The 14,341-nt window shown below is 49.8% G+C and overlaps 2 protein-coding genes across 3 annotated transcripts; one reads left to right on the top strand and one right to left on the bottom strand.

Annotated features, from left to right (window-relative positions):
- Positions 1-280: 280 nt before the first annotated feature.
- Positions 281-5,912, bottom strand: YPEL4 (yippee like 4). 2 transcript variants are annotated; one of them, XM_036259284.1, is made up of 5 exons: positions 3,758-4,833; positions 2,990-3,315; positions 2,784-2,827; positions 2,338-2,446; positions 281-2,180 (listed from the first exon to the last, which is right to left on the bottom strand). In XM_036259284.1, the coding sequence occupies exons 2-5, from the start codon at positions 3,128-3,130 to the stop codon at positions 2,091-2,093; spliced, it is 384 nt and encodes a 127-aa protein (XP_036115177.1). In that variant the 5' UTR covers positions 3,131-3,315; positions 3,758-4,833; the 3' UTR covers positions 281-2,090. The 2 variants fall into 2 exon arrangements, with proteins under 2 accessions (XP_036115177.1, XP_036115178.1); XM_036259285.1 differs by lacking the exon at positions 3,758-4,833 and adding an exon at positions 5,669-5,912 and having other exon boundaries at positions 1,242-2,180.
- Positions 5,913-10,490: 4,578 nt separating this feature from the next.
- On the top strand, positions 10,491-13,667 carry CLP1 (cleavage factor polyribonucleotide kinase subunit 1). The gene is made up of 3 exons (XM_036258589.1): positions 10,491-10,636; positions 11,549-12,176; positions 12,547-13,667. The coding sequence occupies exons 2-3, from the start codon at positions 11,571-11,573 to the stop codon at positions 13,216-13,218; spliced, it is 1,278 nt and encodes a 425-aa protein (XP_036114482.1). The 5' UTR covers positions 10,491-10,636; positions 11,549-11,570; the 3' UTR covers positions 13,219-13,667.
- Positions 13,668-14,341: the final 674 nt, after the last annotated feature.

Raw genomic sequence — 14,341 nt, forward strand, 5'->3', positions numbered from 1 at the left:
TTGTTTTGCACTTGTCTTCCAGTTTCTTCTGTTCTTCTGCTCAAGACAGCTCCATTCTAAAGTTGACAGTATTTGAGATGCTACACAGTTTATGTCCCATACTTTCTTCAGTCTTAACATTTCTATTTGAGTCGCTGGACAACAAACAAGCATTTGATGATGCCACACCACTCTTGTTAAAAAAAACAAGAACTTTCAGTGTTTCCCCAGTTCCCTTGGGATAAAAGGAGATTCTCTAAATGGTCTATGGCCACTGCCCATCTTTCCTGTCATCTCATCTCTCACCCATTTGCACTTATACTGCAGATATAGGAAACATATTTCCTCCTCAACTAAGTTTGAGCCACTTGCCACAGTTCTTTACCTGAAATATTCCCCCTCCTTCCGTTCTTCCCTTTGCCCTCCTAACTTCTCATCCTTCAAGTGCCATCACAGTCATCACTTCTGCTAAGCCTACTTTGACTCCTCAGATCCTTCAAGTTCCCAAGCTTACTCCCCATCTGTTCAGATCCCATCACCTCCTACTGGAATTGCCTGGTTACTGTTTGTCCTCCCACTGGACCGCCATGAAGTCAGACCATGCTGCCTTGTTCTTCATGGCATCCCCAGTTAACACCAAACCTGGCAGGTAATAGCTGCTCTGCAAATATTTGCAATATCAGTGAAAATCTGGAAATCACAAGCTAGCTTACAAAAAATGGTTTTTATGGTGTGTGTATGGTCCTTGCTGCAGTTGTCAGCGACCCAACAACAATAGCAATTTCTCATCACTGCCAAAAATTGCGCTTGGGTCACATGGTTGCATTGATGCTGCAATTTTGGGCTGTTTTGTTCCACTTTGTATCAACTGCCAGGGCAGCACCTTGGCTGATCAATTTTCCTTTTAGCCTTAAGCATGGCTGTGAGCTGACCAAAAACATGACAGAATCAGGTGCAAAGGCAATGGGACCCAAGAACACCCTAGTTCTGAGATGAGCTTCTTCCGGATTTCCAGTCATGGATTCAAGCAGAAATTGATTCATTGTCAAGGATTCCAGTAGACTCAAACTGTTCTTCAGATGGAATACCTCTCACAAAAGCCATGCCTCTTACTAAGCAAAACCTCACCTGAATATCCCTCCCTTAGTAAAAGCTCCAGCAGACAAAGCAATTGCTGCCCCCTAGTGGCATAAAGGAACAGGTGGTGGGGAGGTGACTAGAGTACTTACACAGTGAAAGAAAGTCAGAGGACAGCACCTCACAGCTGCTTTTCCCCTTTTTATTAAAAATAAACCCAAACACTATGTATCTTACAAAAGTTTCATTCGCTGGTGGCAGCCACGAGAAAGCCTGGCCCCGTAGCGCTGATTTCCCACCTCCCTTCCAAGGGACTGGGTCCCAGGGAGCAGTGGCTGGGCCTTGGGGAATGCCCACAGAGACCGCTGGCCCTGGAAATAGCCAGCTGGGGTGGGGGCTGATCCAGGGGCAGCTTTCCTCACCCCACCCAGTGGCAAAGGTTAGATACTGGAAAGTGCCTCTTTAGTGCCAAGATAAACAAGTGGAGTGAAATGGAAACCCCTGTGATTCCTTTATTTCCCAGGGCCTGGGATTTGAGATTTTTCTTTCCACCCTCAGAAACTGGTGTCTCCCCATGTAGGAGGCCAAAATTTCACCCTGACCAAAGCCTTTTTTCTGATATTCTGTGGCCCAGGATATACCAACCCCCTGACTCAAGCTTTGTCCTCTGTTCACTTGAAACGGTGGCGCAAAACGGATCCCTCTTATGGTCCTCTCTGCCTGAGTGCATGCCCTGCCGTCACCTCCATTTACAGGGCCTTGGGGCTGGGAGGGCCCACAACCACCCTTTCCCCCAGTTCTGCCTCTCCCTGACTGCTGCCCACTCCTGAGCCTTGAACACCCCTGGGGTACCCCAGACCCCTGTTCTGAAGAGGCCTGGGAGTGATGAGGTGGAGGCGGGAGGGGTTGGTGGGAGCCGGGATCCCCCCAGGGGTGGAGCAGTACTCATGCTGGTATGGACTGCTTGGCGGGGCCAGGAGACAGGTGTGGGAGGGTGGGGCATGCGGAGGAAGGGCACTGCCTGCCTGAGCCCCTCAGTCCCAGCCGTTGTCCTTCACCATGTGTGACATTTCAATGATGTATTTCCCTTCCTTATACTTCTGGCTCGTCTCAAAGGCTTGCTCCTAGTGGAGAGGAAGTGGTGAATGTGGGACCAAGCAGTCCCCTCCAGGCCCTCCTGTATTGCCCCTGCCCTGACAGACCCCCCCACCCAGTCCACCCCATTGGGGCTTGGAGGGCCATGGAGACTATCCATTTTGGAGGGTGTCTCCCCATACTTACATATTTCCAGCCCAATGTGGTTTTGCAGCTCTCGCAGAAAATATCAGCTACCGAGTGGAGCCCCGTGAGCAGAAGGCGCTGTTCTGCTGGCCCACAGCCCACGTTGACCCTGTCTCACAAAACAGGAAGGACCGGTACCCAATGGGGTCAGTCTGTCAGTCTAGCTCCCAAACAGCCCAAAGAAACTTCCATCTGGAGAGCTTAACCCACCCCACTGGGAGCCCCGGCCTTCAGCAACCCACCCCTTTATGACTAGTGCCTGGGACTTCCTCCAAGGTGGGATTCCAGTTCTGCCCAGACTCCCCTCGAGACAACTGCAGTCTAAGTTTCTAAACCTCTTTGCAAGAGAGGAGGCAAAGCAGAGGTGAAAGGCCTCTTGATGGCTCACCCCCTTTCTCCACAGAGGAAAATCATGCACACACGCACAAGGAGAGAGATGGACTCACACGGAGTTAAACAGGTAGGCTCGGCCATGGCTCCCTTGGAAGGACTGTGGAGACAAAGGACAGACAGTGACTACTGGGTGGCCCTCGGCCCCACTACCCGAATCCTCAGGTGCACAGAGCGGGTAGGGCAGGCCGCCTTGCCTCACCCAGGTGAGTTTGAGCCTGGTGGGGAGAGGAGGGCACTGGCAGGCCCCCACGTGGCGTACCTTGGAAATAAGCTCGTCATGTTTGGCGAGGTGTGCGCGGCAGTGGACGCAGCTGTAGGTGCGGTGGCAGCGGGGCAGGTAGCTACGGAACGTCTTGGTGGGGAGGCAGGCAGGGCCAGGGCCAGGGTCACAGCTGGGCATGACGGGCTGGAGGACGATGCCCTGGCGGGCTGGAGGGGCCGGCGCCGTGCAACCCCCGCACAGGCGGTCGCAGGTGAAGCAGCGGAGCAGGTTGGCAAGAGCCGTGTTTCAGGGCAGGAGAAATGTGGGGGGGCTGCCCGGCCAGGGCCCCCCCCAGACGCGAACCAGGTAGAAATGGAAGTCACCTGGGAAGAGGGGAAGGTGCATCAGGAGAGCCGTGACCTCGTGCGGGGCCCCTCCCGAGGGAATGGAGAACACAGTGCTCATCTCCCCCCTGCCCTACGTGCCCTGAGTCACTGAGCTTCCCTGTTCCCTGGATCCCCGTCTACTCTGGCAAGTCTGGCAGCAGTTCTAGGCCTCAGGTGCCCTAGCCGGGGAGGCGGTGTCTCTCCCAAGCCCCGGGGGCGGGAGCAGCCTCCACCATTTCCACTGGGAGCAGCCCGCGGGCTCCGCGCTGCCATGGGAGCGATGTCATCCGCCAGCGCTCTGTCCTTGATTTCTTCGGTGAGGACCTGCCTCCCACATGCTCTGATAGGCTCGGGGACTCAAAGCCTCTTGGAAGTTGGGGATGCCTGGCAGTTTCTCTATTTCATGGCCTCTATTCGCAATACAATTGGTTCTTCATACATTTTGTGTGGGAGGAGGGTGGATGAGAGGGAGGGAGAGCAGGCAGGCAGGTGCACACACCCTGCTTCAGCCCTCTGGGAGCCTGTTCCCTGGGAACTAGAACTTCTTGGATGCCTCCTTCTGCGCCAAAGACCTCAGAAGTGGCCGGTGTTGCCGGATTCTGCCTCTTGGTCCATTTATTTTGGCCTAGAAGCAATGCCTGGCTGTCTTCTCAGTCTCTGAGCTCCTTGGTTTCTTTCTCCTGCTCTTCACTGTTGGCTTAGCCCTCCGGTAAGGACGCAGGCCCCAGCTGTAGGGGAGAAGCTCTCCTTCGGGCAAGTCTGACTGCTGGAGGCAATGGGAAATGGGGCCTGCGGCAGGCCTCTTGGGCTGAGCAGGGCTGGGTGGTGCAGTGAGGGTGCCGGCAACCTCTTCCATGGGCAGCAAAAGGGAGACTCACATTTTCAAAAGCTGTGCTTTGGGGCACAAGGCAGAGATGTTTCCACCTCCTCCCAGGGGCAGGGACAAACAGCAGTGCCCCTGTGGGTGGCAGAAGATAAAATAATTGCTGGGTTCTGATTAGGAGTCTTGAGGAAGATGTTGACATCTGTCCAAACTCCAGCCCCCAGCTGGCTGAGGGTTCTGGAGGCAAAGGATAGGAAGGGAGGTGGCCTCTGTCGGCTCTGATAAGCAGGTGAGGTGATGTCTTCTCCTTCATGGGGCCTTCAGGCCCATTGTGGGTGATTTGGCCCAAGTCTGGTTTAGAGGTGCCAGCTGGGTGCTCTGGCAATGACAGGCCATGAAGCAGAGCAGAGGCAGTGTGGCTCCAGGTAGTCAGGGCAAACAGGCTGTCATCCTGTCCTCAGTGGTGGTCGCTAGCGCCCTGCTGTTCCAGTCCTTCCTGAGGCCACAGGGCAGTGTCTCCATAAAACCTTCAACAGAGACCATCTTCAGTTTCAGGTCCTGTCCCCCTGGCTGGGCCCCATGAAGACACCTTGGGCTGAGTTCAGGGTGACATTGGGCTCTGGTCGCAGAAATTGGGCCCTCCTCACCAGCACAAACTAGTCAGCATCCACTTCACAGGTCTGCCTCCAACTTTGTCTGCGTGCTCCTCTGCCGCTCCACCGAGCACACCTTCTTCAAGGGCCCGGGAGGGGGCCGGCCAGGTCCCTGCTCGGCTTCCTTCCCCAGCCTCCGTCTCGCCTCCCACCCCTTCTCTCCCCTGTTTCCCCGTCAAACCAACCAGAGGCTGCACAGAAGGCCAAAGAATCACTCACAGGAGGGGCAGCAGGGGTCATTTCTTCCCCATCTCAGATCACAGGGAGAAGCAAGTTGGGCGAATGACAGGGAAAAACAAAGGCAAGCTGAGTGCTGGGGAGAGGATGTTCCCCAAGTGAGCTAGAGCTGGACGGTGGGAGGCAGGGGAGAGGGAGGGGTGGGGGTGGGGGCTGCTGAGCAACCGTGCCGACAGCAGAGGCCCCAAGGCAGAAGCTCCAGGAACCAGGTGCGAATCCCGTGCCTCTAACGAAAACAAAAAACAAAAACGGAGGGGCCACCTGCTCACAATGGATTTTCTCATCTGCTCTGAGGCTTCGGTCCCCTCTGGGCTGGCATTCTCGGCATGGTATGGTCCAAAATCATTAGCAGGGCAGCCAGTTCCCAGGGCGGGCTTTGGGGGGTCTGCACCAGCCACAAAACAATAAACAGTGATGCCTGATGCTGCAGCCAAAGTTGCCAAGAAATAAGTGCGGAACGGTCAGAGCTTGGAGAGGGATGGAGGAGCTGAGAGAGGAGCGGAGGCAGCAGGGAGGGGGAAGGGAGGACAAAGGGTGGATGAATAATGCTTTTGCAAAGGGGAGAAAGCAACACGCAGCAGAAGGAGGAAATTTGCAAAGGGAAAAAAATTCGTTTGGAGAAGGGCTGCCCCCTCACCTTGAGGTCTGCTCCAGAGATCTCCGTCTATCTCTCTCTCTCTCTCAATCTCTCTGCTCACTCTTCTCTCTTCTCTTTCCGCTCCTTCAATTGGGAAAGGGGATGGGGCGAGGGAGGGGAGTTAGGGGCTCAAGACTGGGGCTGCAAAGGTGGCCAGCTGCTGGGGGGCCAGAGGTTGTCTCTCGTCTGTACCTCGGTCTGTGGGTGAATGTAGCTGTGTGTTGTGGAACTGCATCATAACACTGTGAGTCATCCATCCCCCCACCCCCCTCATCTCTCACGTCAGAGCAGGGCTGGGAGACACAGGAGGCGGGTCAGGAGGGAGGGAGGGGGCAGGCATCGAGGGATGGGGCTGGGGGAGTGAGGCAGGGGTGGGAACAGGACAGGGAGGGGTGCAAAAGAGGAAAGGCTGGTTGCTGAGGAGGAAGGCAGTGTGGCCAAGGAGATAGAGCCTGGGGGAAGGACAGGGCTGGGCAAGGCTGGAGGAAAGGGGGTGGCGAGGCAGGGGACCGTGAGAGATGGATGCAGAGAGTCAGGCCGTGCATGCACATTCAAGATGATACATTTCCCAGTTCAGCTTGGACCCCAGCCTGACGCAAAGAAAAGAAAGACATACTAATTGTCACTTACAGCAAATCGTACCCCCAAGCTTGTACCAGGCACTTCCAAGCCTCAAAGCCTCAGTTTAATACCCCTGAAGGAGTCACAGACCAAATATGACATCTCACATGCAGGAACCTCTTAACTGCCTCCCAATTCCTTGTGCTTCATGAATGGAGACACCCACATTACATAAGGCTCCCTACTGGGCGGTAGACTTCTGAAGCAAGTCCTTTGGGCAACTCCTCTCTGCGTCCCAGGACTGCGATGCTTAGCACAGAGCTGACGCTCCCAAGTCTTCAGCTGTGTCCGTGTCTGGCTTTGGTCTCCAAGAGACTGAGATGGAATCTCAGATCTGCCAATATAGTCACCAGCAACCACTGGGCAAGTTACTGATGCTCTGCTCTTTACCTCATGGAGATGTGAAATAAGGTGCCTGGCAGCTAATAGGCACTTAGTAAACAGTAGTTGCTCTTATTTCAAAACACTGTTCTCAACTTAATACCCTGAAACCCAAAGAGGGTTTACTATAAAAAATTCGGATAGCTCAAGAGACGTGCTAAATTTGTGTCTTATTAAGAACTTATATTGTTTGGTGCTATTTTTCTATCAGAATCTAGTTATATTTCACTTTGACTCAGACTGCCTCTCATGGAGTGCTGCCCTGTGCACATCACTCAAGTATGTGGTCACAGAACACATCCTCTCAGATAAAAACCCCTGATTTCTAGGGGGTGATAAAGGTAGGGACTTAAAGAAGGGACTGTTTGTGGGTGTTCTTTTTTTTTCTTTTCACATGTAAGGAGGGGAAAACGTTAAAGTAGGAAAATGGAATGGGAGGCATTGCTAGCTGGGTATGAAGAAAGAAATTCCGAAAGATTCTGGGGCTTAAGGTAAATTCTGAAAACACAATGTGGGTACCTTGAGTGATATACCAGAAGTTTGACATTGAGAGGGAGAACTCAGTAAACAAAAAAGAGGGACAAAAAAAAAAAAAGAAGAGGGAAGTGTTCTTGTCTGGGCAGCAGAGGAGAAAGAAAATGTAAATGCAGGAGGAATGTGTAGAACCGTTTTTTGAGGAAAACAGTGGGAAGTGGGGGGAAAATGGCGAGTTGTTTTTGGGGCAAGGATCGAAAGTTGAAAGGAAAAAAAGGTTATCAATTTAACTCTGGAAGATAATCATCAAGGATTAAGCTGGGCTCAGCTGGTGTGGCTCAGTGGTTGAGTGTCCACCCATGCACCAAGAGGTCACAAGTTCGATTCCCAGTCAGGGCACATGCCCAGTGGGGGGCATGCAGGAGGCAGCCAGTCATGTTCTGTCATGGATGCTCCCCACCCCGTCCTGTCTCTCTAAAATCAATAAAGAAAAATTAAAAAAAAAAAAAGAAAAAAGGATTTAGCTGGAGAGGAGATTGAAAAAGCCCAAGAGGACAGTGTTATTTGGGGCAGGGGTGGGGATGGGGGGTGGAGATGAAAGGAGGGCTTTGCGAAAGTGAGAAAAGAGAGGTAGGTAAGCACAGATGCTTTAAATGTTGTGCCTCAACTCTCTGTGTTTAAGAAAAAGAATAGAGGGCAGTCTAAAGAGGGTGGGGTGGGTTCATCTCCCTAAAGTCAGCTTGAGATAACGATACAATATCCAAATAAAGATGAACTTCAGCCCTGGCCAGTTTGGCTCAGCGGTTGGAGCATTGGCCTGTGGACCAGAGAGTCCCGGGTTCGGTTCCTGCTAGAGGCGTGTACCAAAAAAAAAAGATGATCTTCAGATAATTGAGAGAAATTGCCTCAAGGGAGAGAGTGTGGAGGTGAAGAAACAGATCTAGGAGACAGACTACATGGAAACAGGAGAGGATGAGCACACTTGGAGAGAATATTTGCAAATGGAAGACTCTAATTGAATTTTTGAAGAATGGTGAAAGATTAGGGGATACCTAATAGTTCACTGAAGAACTAATGCATGTCCCACTTCTAGGAATATACCCTAAGAAGCCTGAAACACCAATCAGAAAGAATATATGTACCCCCATGTTTGTAGCAGCACTATTTACAATAGCTAAGATCTGGAAACAGCCCAAGTGTCCATCAGTAGACGAGTGGATAAAAAAGCTGTGGTACATATACACAATGGAGTACTATGCAGCTGTAAGAAAGAAAGATCTCTTATCCTTTGAGACTACATGGAGGGACCTGGAAAGTATTATCCTAAGTGAAACAAACCAAACAGAGAAAGACAAGTATCATATGATCTGACTTATTTGTGGAATATAATGAACATAACAGTCTGAGGAATGGGGTAGTCCCAGAGATGTGGAAGTGGGGTACAGACTGACAATCCCCAGAAGGGGGGGGGAGATAAACCACAGAACTTATATGCATGTATGCATGAACAATGGACATGGACAACAAAGCTGGGGACAGGGCAGGGAGGGAGGGGAAGGAGGGAATCAGTGGGGAAAAAAGGAGAAACATCTGTAACAAAAATTAATTAATAAAAAAATTTTTTTAAAAAGAACTAATGCATGTATAGTGAATGAATGAAATAATTAAAGCAAACCATAAGAAAAAAAAAAAACATAAGTGAGAAGTGAGGATGGCACTCTTAGAAAATGAGTGCTAAAGTAGGGCCAGCAGGAAAAAGGCAACCGGGAAAATCTGCCCAGGTTTCTCAATCTAAATTAACCGTGGGAGCTGGACTGAAAAAAGTCCTCATCGGTAGTGAGGATGACAACGACAGTATATACTTGTGAGGATTAAATGAATTTACAGCTGTGAAGCCCAGGGGACAGTACCTGGTACTGCATATGTGTTTGCTGTTATTATAACAGATAACTGGACTCAGACTCCAAAATCCTGGGTTTGAGTCTTAGGTTGGGCACCCCTACACCTATCTCTCCTGGAGATAATAAAACTGACTTTACAGAGGGGCCGTGAAAAGGATACCTGAAATGGCTTTGAAAAATGTAAACCATTGTACAAATGGATGGCATTATTATAGCTTCCCCTCCTCAAACTGTAATAAAAACTTAAAAGCTAACATCAGATGCTTTCATGTTACAGGCCTCATGCTTAGTACTTAATGTGTATCATCCCATTCAATCTTCAAAACGACTTTAAGAGGTTGGGTACTGTTATTACCTCTACTTTACAGACAAGAAACTAGGTCTCAGAGAGTGTAAGCCTGTCATTTGCTCAAAGTCACAGTGAGCAAGTGGCATAGCAAAGAATACATGGTTCCAAAGCCCAAGCTGGTGACCAGGGGCTTATAGGAGTGGCCCTACCTGCTGCCTGCAGGGTAAAGGGCTGACCTTGTGTAACTGTCAGGGATTCAAGGAGGGAAACAGTCCCAAATAAAACTCCTGCTCAATAGGAGAGAGGTTGTTGGTTAATGACTGGCTGACTTACAGGATTCCTTATAGAGGAAATTCTTGGATTTTCATTCTTTTATTTAAAAAGTTTTTAGCCCGGTGGTGTGATTGAGCGTGGACCCATGCACCAAGAGGTCACCAGTTGCATTCCCAGTCAGGGCACATGCCCAGGTTGTGGGCCCTATTGGGGAGGGGGGGCGTGCAGGAGGCGGCCAAAGGAGGTTCTCTCTCATCGATGTTTCTAGCTCTCTCTTCTTTCTTCCTTCCTCTCTCTCTAAAATCAATAAAAGAAAAAAGAAAAGTTTTTAAAAGCCCTCTGGGTGCCAAGCACGGTGTCAGGTAGGGGATGACAGCCCAGGTGGGCCTCTGACGGGCTGCGTTCCTCCCCTTTCCCTACCGCTCGGTTTCCTCTGGTCCAAAAGGGGTTTTGCTAATTTCCTTCCTGGCTTGTGGTCCAGGTAAATAGAGGCTACCGTGGGACCTAGACAGAGAGTCCACCTCCATTCCCGCCGCCCTTCCCCTTCCCGGGCAGCAGGTAAGCGGGAACAGGGGCGAGTCCGCAACCGCCGCGCTGGGGCAACCCCTGGCCCCTCGGCCGGTCTTGCCCTGCGCGGGGGCGTAACCGCCACTCCTACTGGGTCTAGTCGGCGTGGCGAACAATGACCGTCGCCGTCCCTCCCACTTTTGGCGTCACAATCAAAAACAATCTTTTAACTACAAGTCCCAGAAAGCTGAGCGGCTGCGCGCGCTCACCTGTCACGGTTGTTCCCGCACAACTACATATCCCAAGGGGCATCGCGCGTCCGCCTCTCCTCCACTGCGCAAGTGCGAAACCACCCTTGTTTCCGGCGTGGGTCTGGGCGAGCACGGTGTGGGTGGGCTTAGGTCCTGCCCGGGAGGGCTGCTTGGTTTATCGTTTGTGGGGGGTCTTGGCGGTGCAGGTGAGATCATTCGCTCAGGAAAGCAACCGTCGCCTCCTTGGGACCTGGGCGGATTTCGTGTCTGGGTAAGCTGGGACAAGGGCCCGACCTAGTGCTGCTCCGGTATCGGAAGTAACTTAATTTATTTCTCGGCGTTTTCTAGTTTACGAAGTGATGATGTTTCCCTCCAACAATCTTTGCTAGTCCGCAGAACAACACTTTGTGTGAGGAAATGTAAGTGCCTCCAGCTGACAGCTGAGGAAGAGGTTCAGAGAGGTTAAGTGATTTGTCTGAAGACACTAGTAGTTGCGGAGCGAGGCTTTGAAATGTTGTTTTCTAAGTCCAAGCTCGATATTCTCTGCTGTGCATCCGGATTGCAGACGTCCTTTCTTGTTGACTAAGAGGGTTGGGGAGTGGCATCTCTTGCCTTGCTCTAGTCTAGAGTATCCCAGTAGAGTGATGAAGGGAGCAATGAGGTGATGTAATCAAGTTTTCTGTGTAGATATAATTTTATTCTAATGTCTCAGTCATTTATTTATTCACTCAGTGTATGTATAGAGGTGCCTGCGGGTTATCAAGTTCCATTCTACGTACTAGAGATACAGTAGCAAACAAAAATGCCCAACCTTGCCCTGGCCAATTTGGCTCAGCGGTTAGAGCGTCCGCCTGCGGTCCAGAGAGACCCAGGTTCGGTTCCCGCTAAGGGCACGTACTTCGGTTGCAGTTTGTCCCTGGCCCTGGTTGGTCGTGAGGGTGGCAGCCACTCGATGTGTCCCTTCATGTTGATGTTTTTCTCTCTCTCCCTTCCTCTCTCTCCCTCCCACTCTATCTGTACAAAAAATGGAAAAATATCCTCGGGTGAGGATTAAAAAAAAAAAATGCCCAACCTTATGAGGTAGACAGATGGTGATCAGAGATGAGAAAAACAAAGCAGGATCGGGGAAACATTCATTGGAGGATTTTTGAGCAGAAAATCCTAACTTGTATTTGTGTTTTAGGCACAGCAGCTACACAGAAAAGATGGGAGAAGAGGCCAGTGATGACAAGAAGCCAACAACTAAATTTGAACTAGAGCGAGAAACAGAACTTCGATTTGAGGTGGAAGCATCTCAGTCAGTTCAGCTGGAGCTGCTGGCTGGCATGGCAGAAATCTTTGGCACAGAGCTGACCCGAAACAAGAAATTCACCTTTGATGCTGGTGCCAAGGTAGCTGTTTTCACTTGGCATGGCTGTTCTCTACAGCTGAGTGGCCGCACCGAGGTGGCTTATGTCTCCAAGGACACCCCTATGTTGCTTTACCTCAATACTCATACAGCTTTGGAGCAGATGCGGAGGCAAGCAGAGAAGGAAGAAGAGCGAGGCCCCCGTGTGATGGTAGTGGGCCCCACTGATGTGGGCAAGTCCACAGTGTGCCGTCTATTGCTCAACTACGCAGTGCGTTTGGGTCGCCGTCCCACTTATGTGGAGCTGGATGTGGGCCAGGGCTCTGTGTCTATCCCTGGTACCATGGGGGCCCTCTACATTGAGCGGCCAGCGGATGTTGAAGAGGGATTCTCCATCCAGGCCCCTCTGGTGTATCATTTTGGCTCCACCACTCCTGGCACCAACATCAAGCTCTATAATAAGGTCAGAGCCATGGTAAGGTGGAGGGTAGGGTTGCTATCAGGGTAGGAAGCTGTGCAGAAGTTTGCTAGTTAATACTGTCTATAGCCATCTCTTTGCTCCCTCTGAACTGGTGTTATTGCCATATTGTTTCAGAAAAGACAGTTTTCAATATAAGTCAACCTCAGATTATTAAATATTTCTGTGGACCTGTTAAGTTATTGAAATTTCCACTTAGGAGACAGAAGCAGCAGCATAAAAATTTCAAAAATCCATGTTATGGGGCCAAAACCACAGCTATTAAAATTTTTTTCCTGTACCTAATAGTACTTATTCTAAAGAGGGACAAAATAGCTATGGGTTTGTTCTTCCTCACCTTCATTGTCTTTTGCAGATTACATCTCGTTTAGCAGATGTGTTCAACCAAAGGTGTGAAGTGAACCGAAGGGCCTCTGTGAGTGGCTGTGTCATTAACACCTGTGGCTGGGTCAAGGGCTCTGGTTACCAGGCCCTGGTGCATGCAGCGTCAGCCTTTGAGGTGGATGTGGTTGTGGTTCTGGATCAAGAACGACTGTACAATGAACTGAAACGGGACCTTCCTCACTTTGTACGCACTGTGCTGCTTCCTAAATCAGGGGGTGTGGTTGAGCGCTCCAAGGACTTCCGTCGGGAATGTAGGGATGAGCGTATCCGTGAGTATTTCTATGGATTCCGGGGCTGTTTTTACCCCCATGCCTTCAATGTCAAATTTTCAGATGTGAAAATCTACAAAGTTGGGGCACCTACCATTCCAGACTCCTGTTTGCCTTTGGGCATGTCTCAGGAGGACAATCAGCTCAAGCTAGTACCTGTCACCCCTGGCCGAGATATGGTGCACCACCTCCTGAGTGTGAGCACTGCTGAGGGCACAGAAGAGAACCTTTCTGAGACCAGTGTGGCCGGCTTCATCGTGGTGACCAGTGTGGACTTGGAGCATCAAGTGTTTACTGTTCTCTCTCCAGCCCCCCGCCCACTGCCTAAGAACTTCCTTCTCATCATGGATATCCGGTTCATGGATCTTAAATAGAGATCTGGAAGCCTTGCTGCCTGGGGCATGGAGATCTGGCCATCACCAAAGGCAGATGGGCTGAAGTTGTGAGAGTCTCTTGAGGCCAGGCTGACCAGTAAATGTTGGACTAGTAAAAAGCATATATTCTACCTCTTAAAACAGGAGGTGGTATCCCAGCTGTTCTAATCTTGAACCAAAAGGAAAACCATGAAACTATAATTATTTTCTTAGATCACCTAAGGTGCCACTTCAAATTCTCTAAGGCCCTGGAGAATCCCATTTTTTTCACTGTGTTACTATATAGACTAATTTTTAGGACATTTTTTAAAATCACTGCTTTATATTCTGTATATAGTACTTGTAATAGCATTTCATTTTTCCAGGATGAAAGAGAATATTAGAAGGACTCCTTAAAATAAAGTTCAAACTTGGGAAAAATTATTCTAATAAATATTTTTGCTATATCACAGAAGTTGGTACAATTAAAAAAATTTTGTTTTCCCCCCTAAGAATTATAGAAACATTATTAGAATGATTTATTGCTAAATGCTTAGCATAGAGGAAAACAAACAGTTCACCTGTAAGCCAAGCAGGTGAATTTTTATGATGGTCCCCTTTCCTCTGCACTTAGGTAAATGGGTGCTAAAACTCTTCTCAGTGCAGGGGTACCTAGGAGGAACCAAAGAGGCTGGTGATAAACTTGGGATGAGATTTCAGTTCTAATAACTTTCCAGAGATAGCTTATTTTCTCCCAGCTGCAACTATTTTTTCTATCGTCTGTTTGCTTGGAATCAGAGCCTAAGTCAAAATGTAAATTGAGCTTTCAGGTGGTAAGAAGCAGGGAAAGCCCATTCTCTGATCTCTTGCAAATGATTGGTGTTCCTAGTTGGACTTGGATATTTGAATAAGTATCGGATGCCCTTCATCTATTCCTTCTTTCCACAAGTATTTATTGAGTACCTACTATTTGCCCTATTTGCCAGGAACCATTCTAGATGGGGAATAAGATAAAGGCTTAATGGAGTTTACATTATAGGTCAAACACAAAAAGTAAGTGTTATTCAGGAAATTAAAATTGGGTGATACTGGACAGTGACTGAGAGACTAGATTGGGTGGTCAGGAAAGCCCTCTCCTGAGTTA

This window comes from Molossus molossus, unplaced genomic scaffold (assembly GCF_014108415.1).
Source record: "Molossus molossus isolate mMolMol1 unplaced genomic scaffold, mMolMol1.p scaffold_m16_p_13, whole genome shotgun sequence".
Lineage (NCBI taxonomy): Eukaryota > Metazoa > Chordata > Mammalia > Chiroptera > Molossidae > Molossus > Molossus molossus.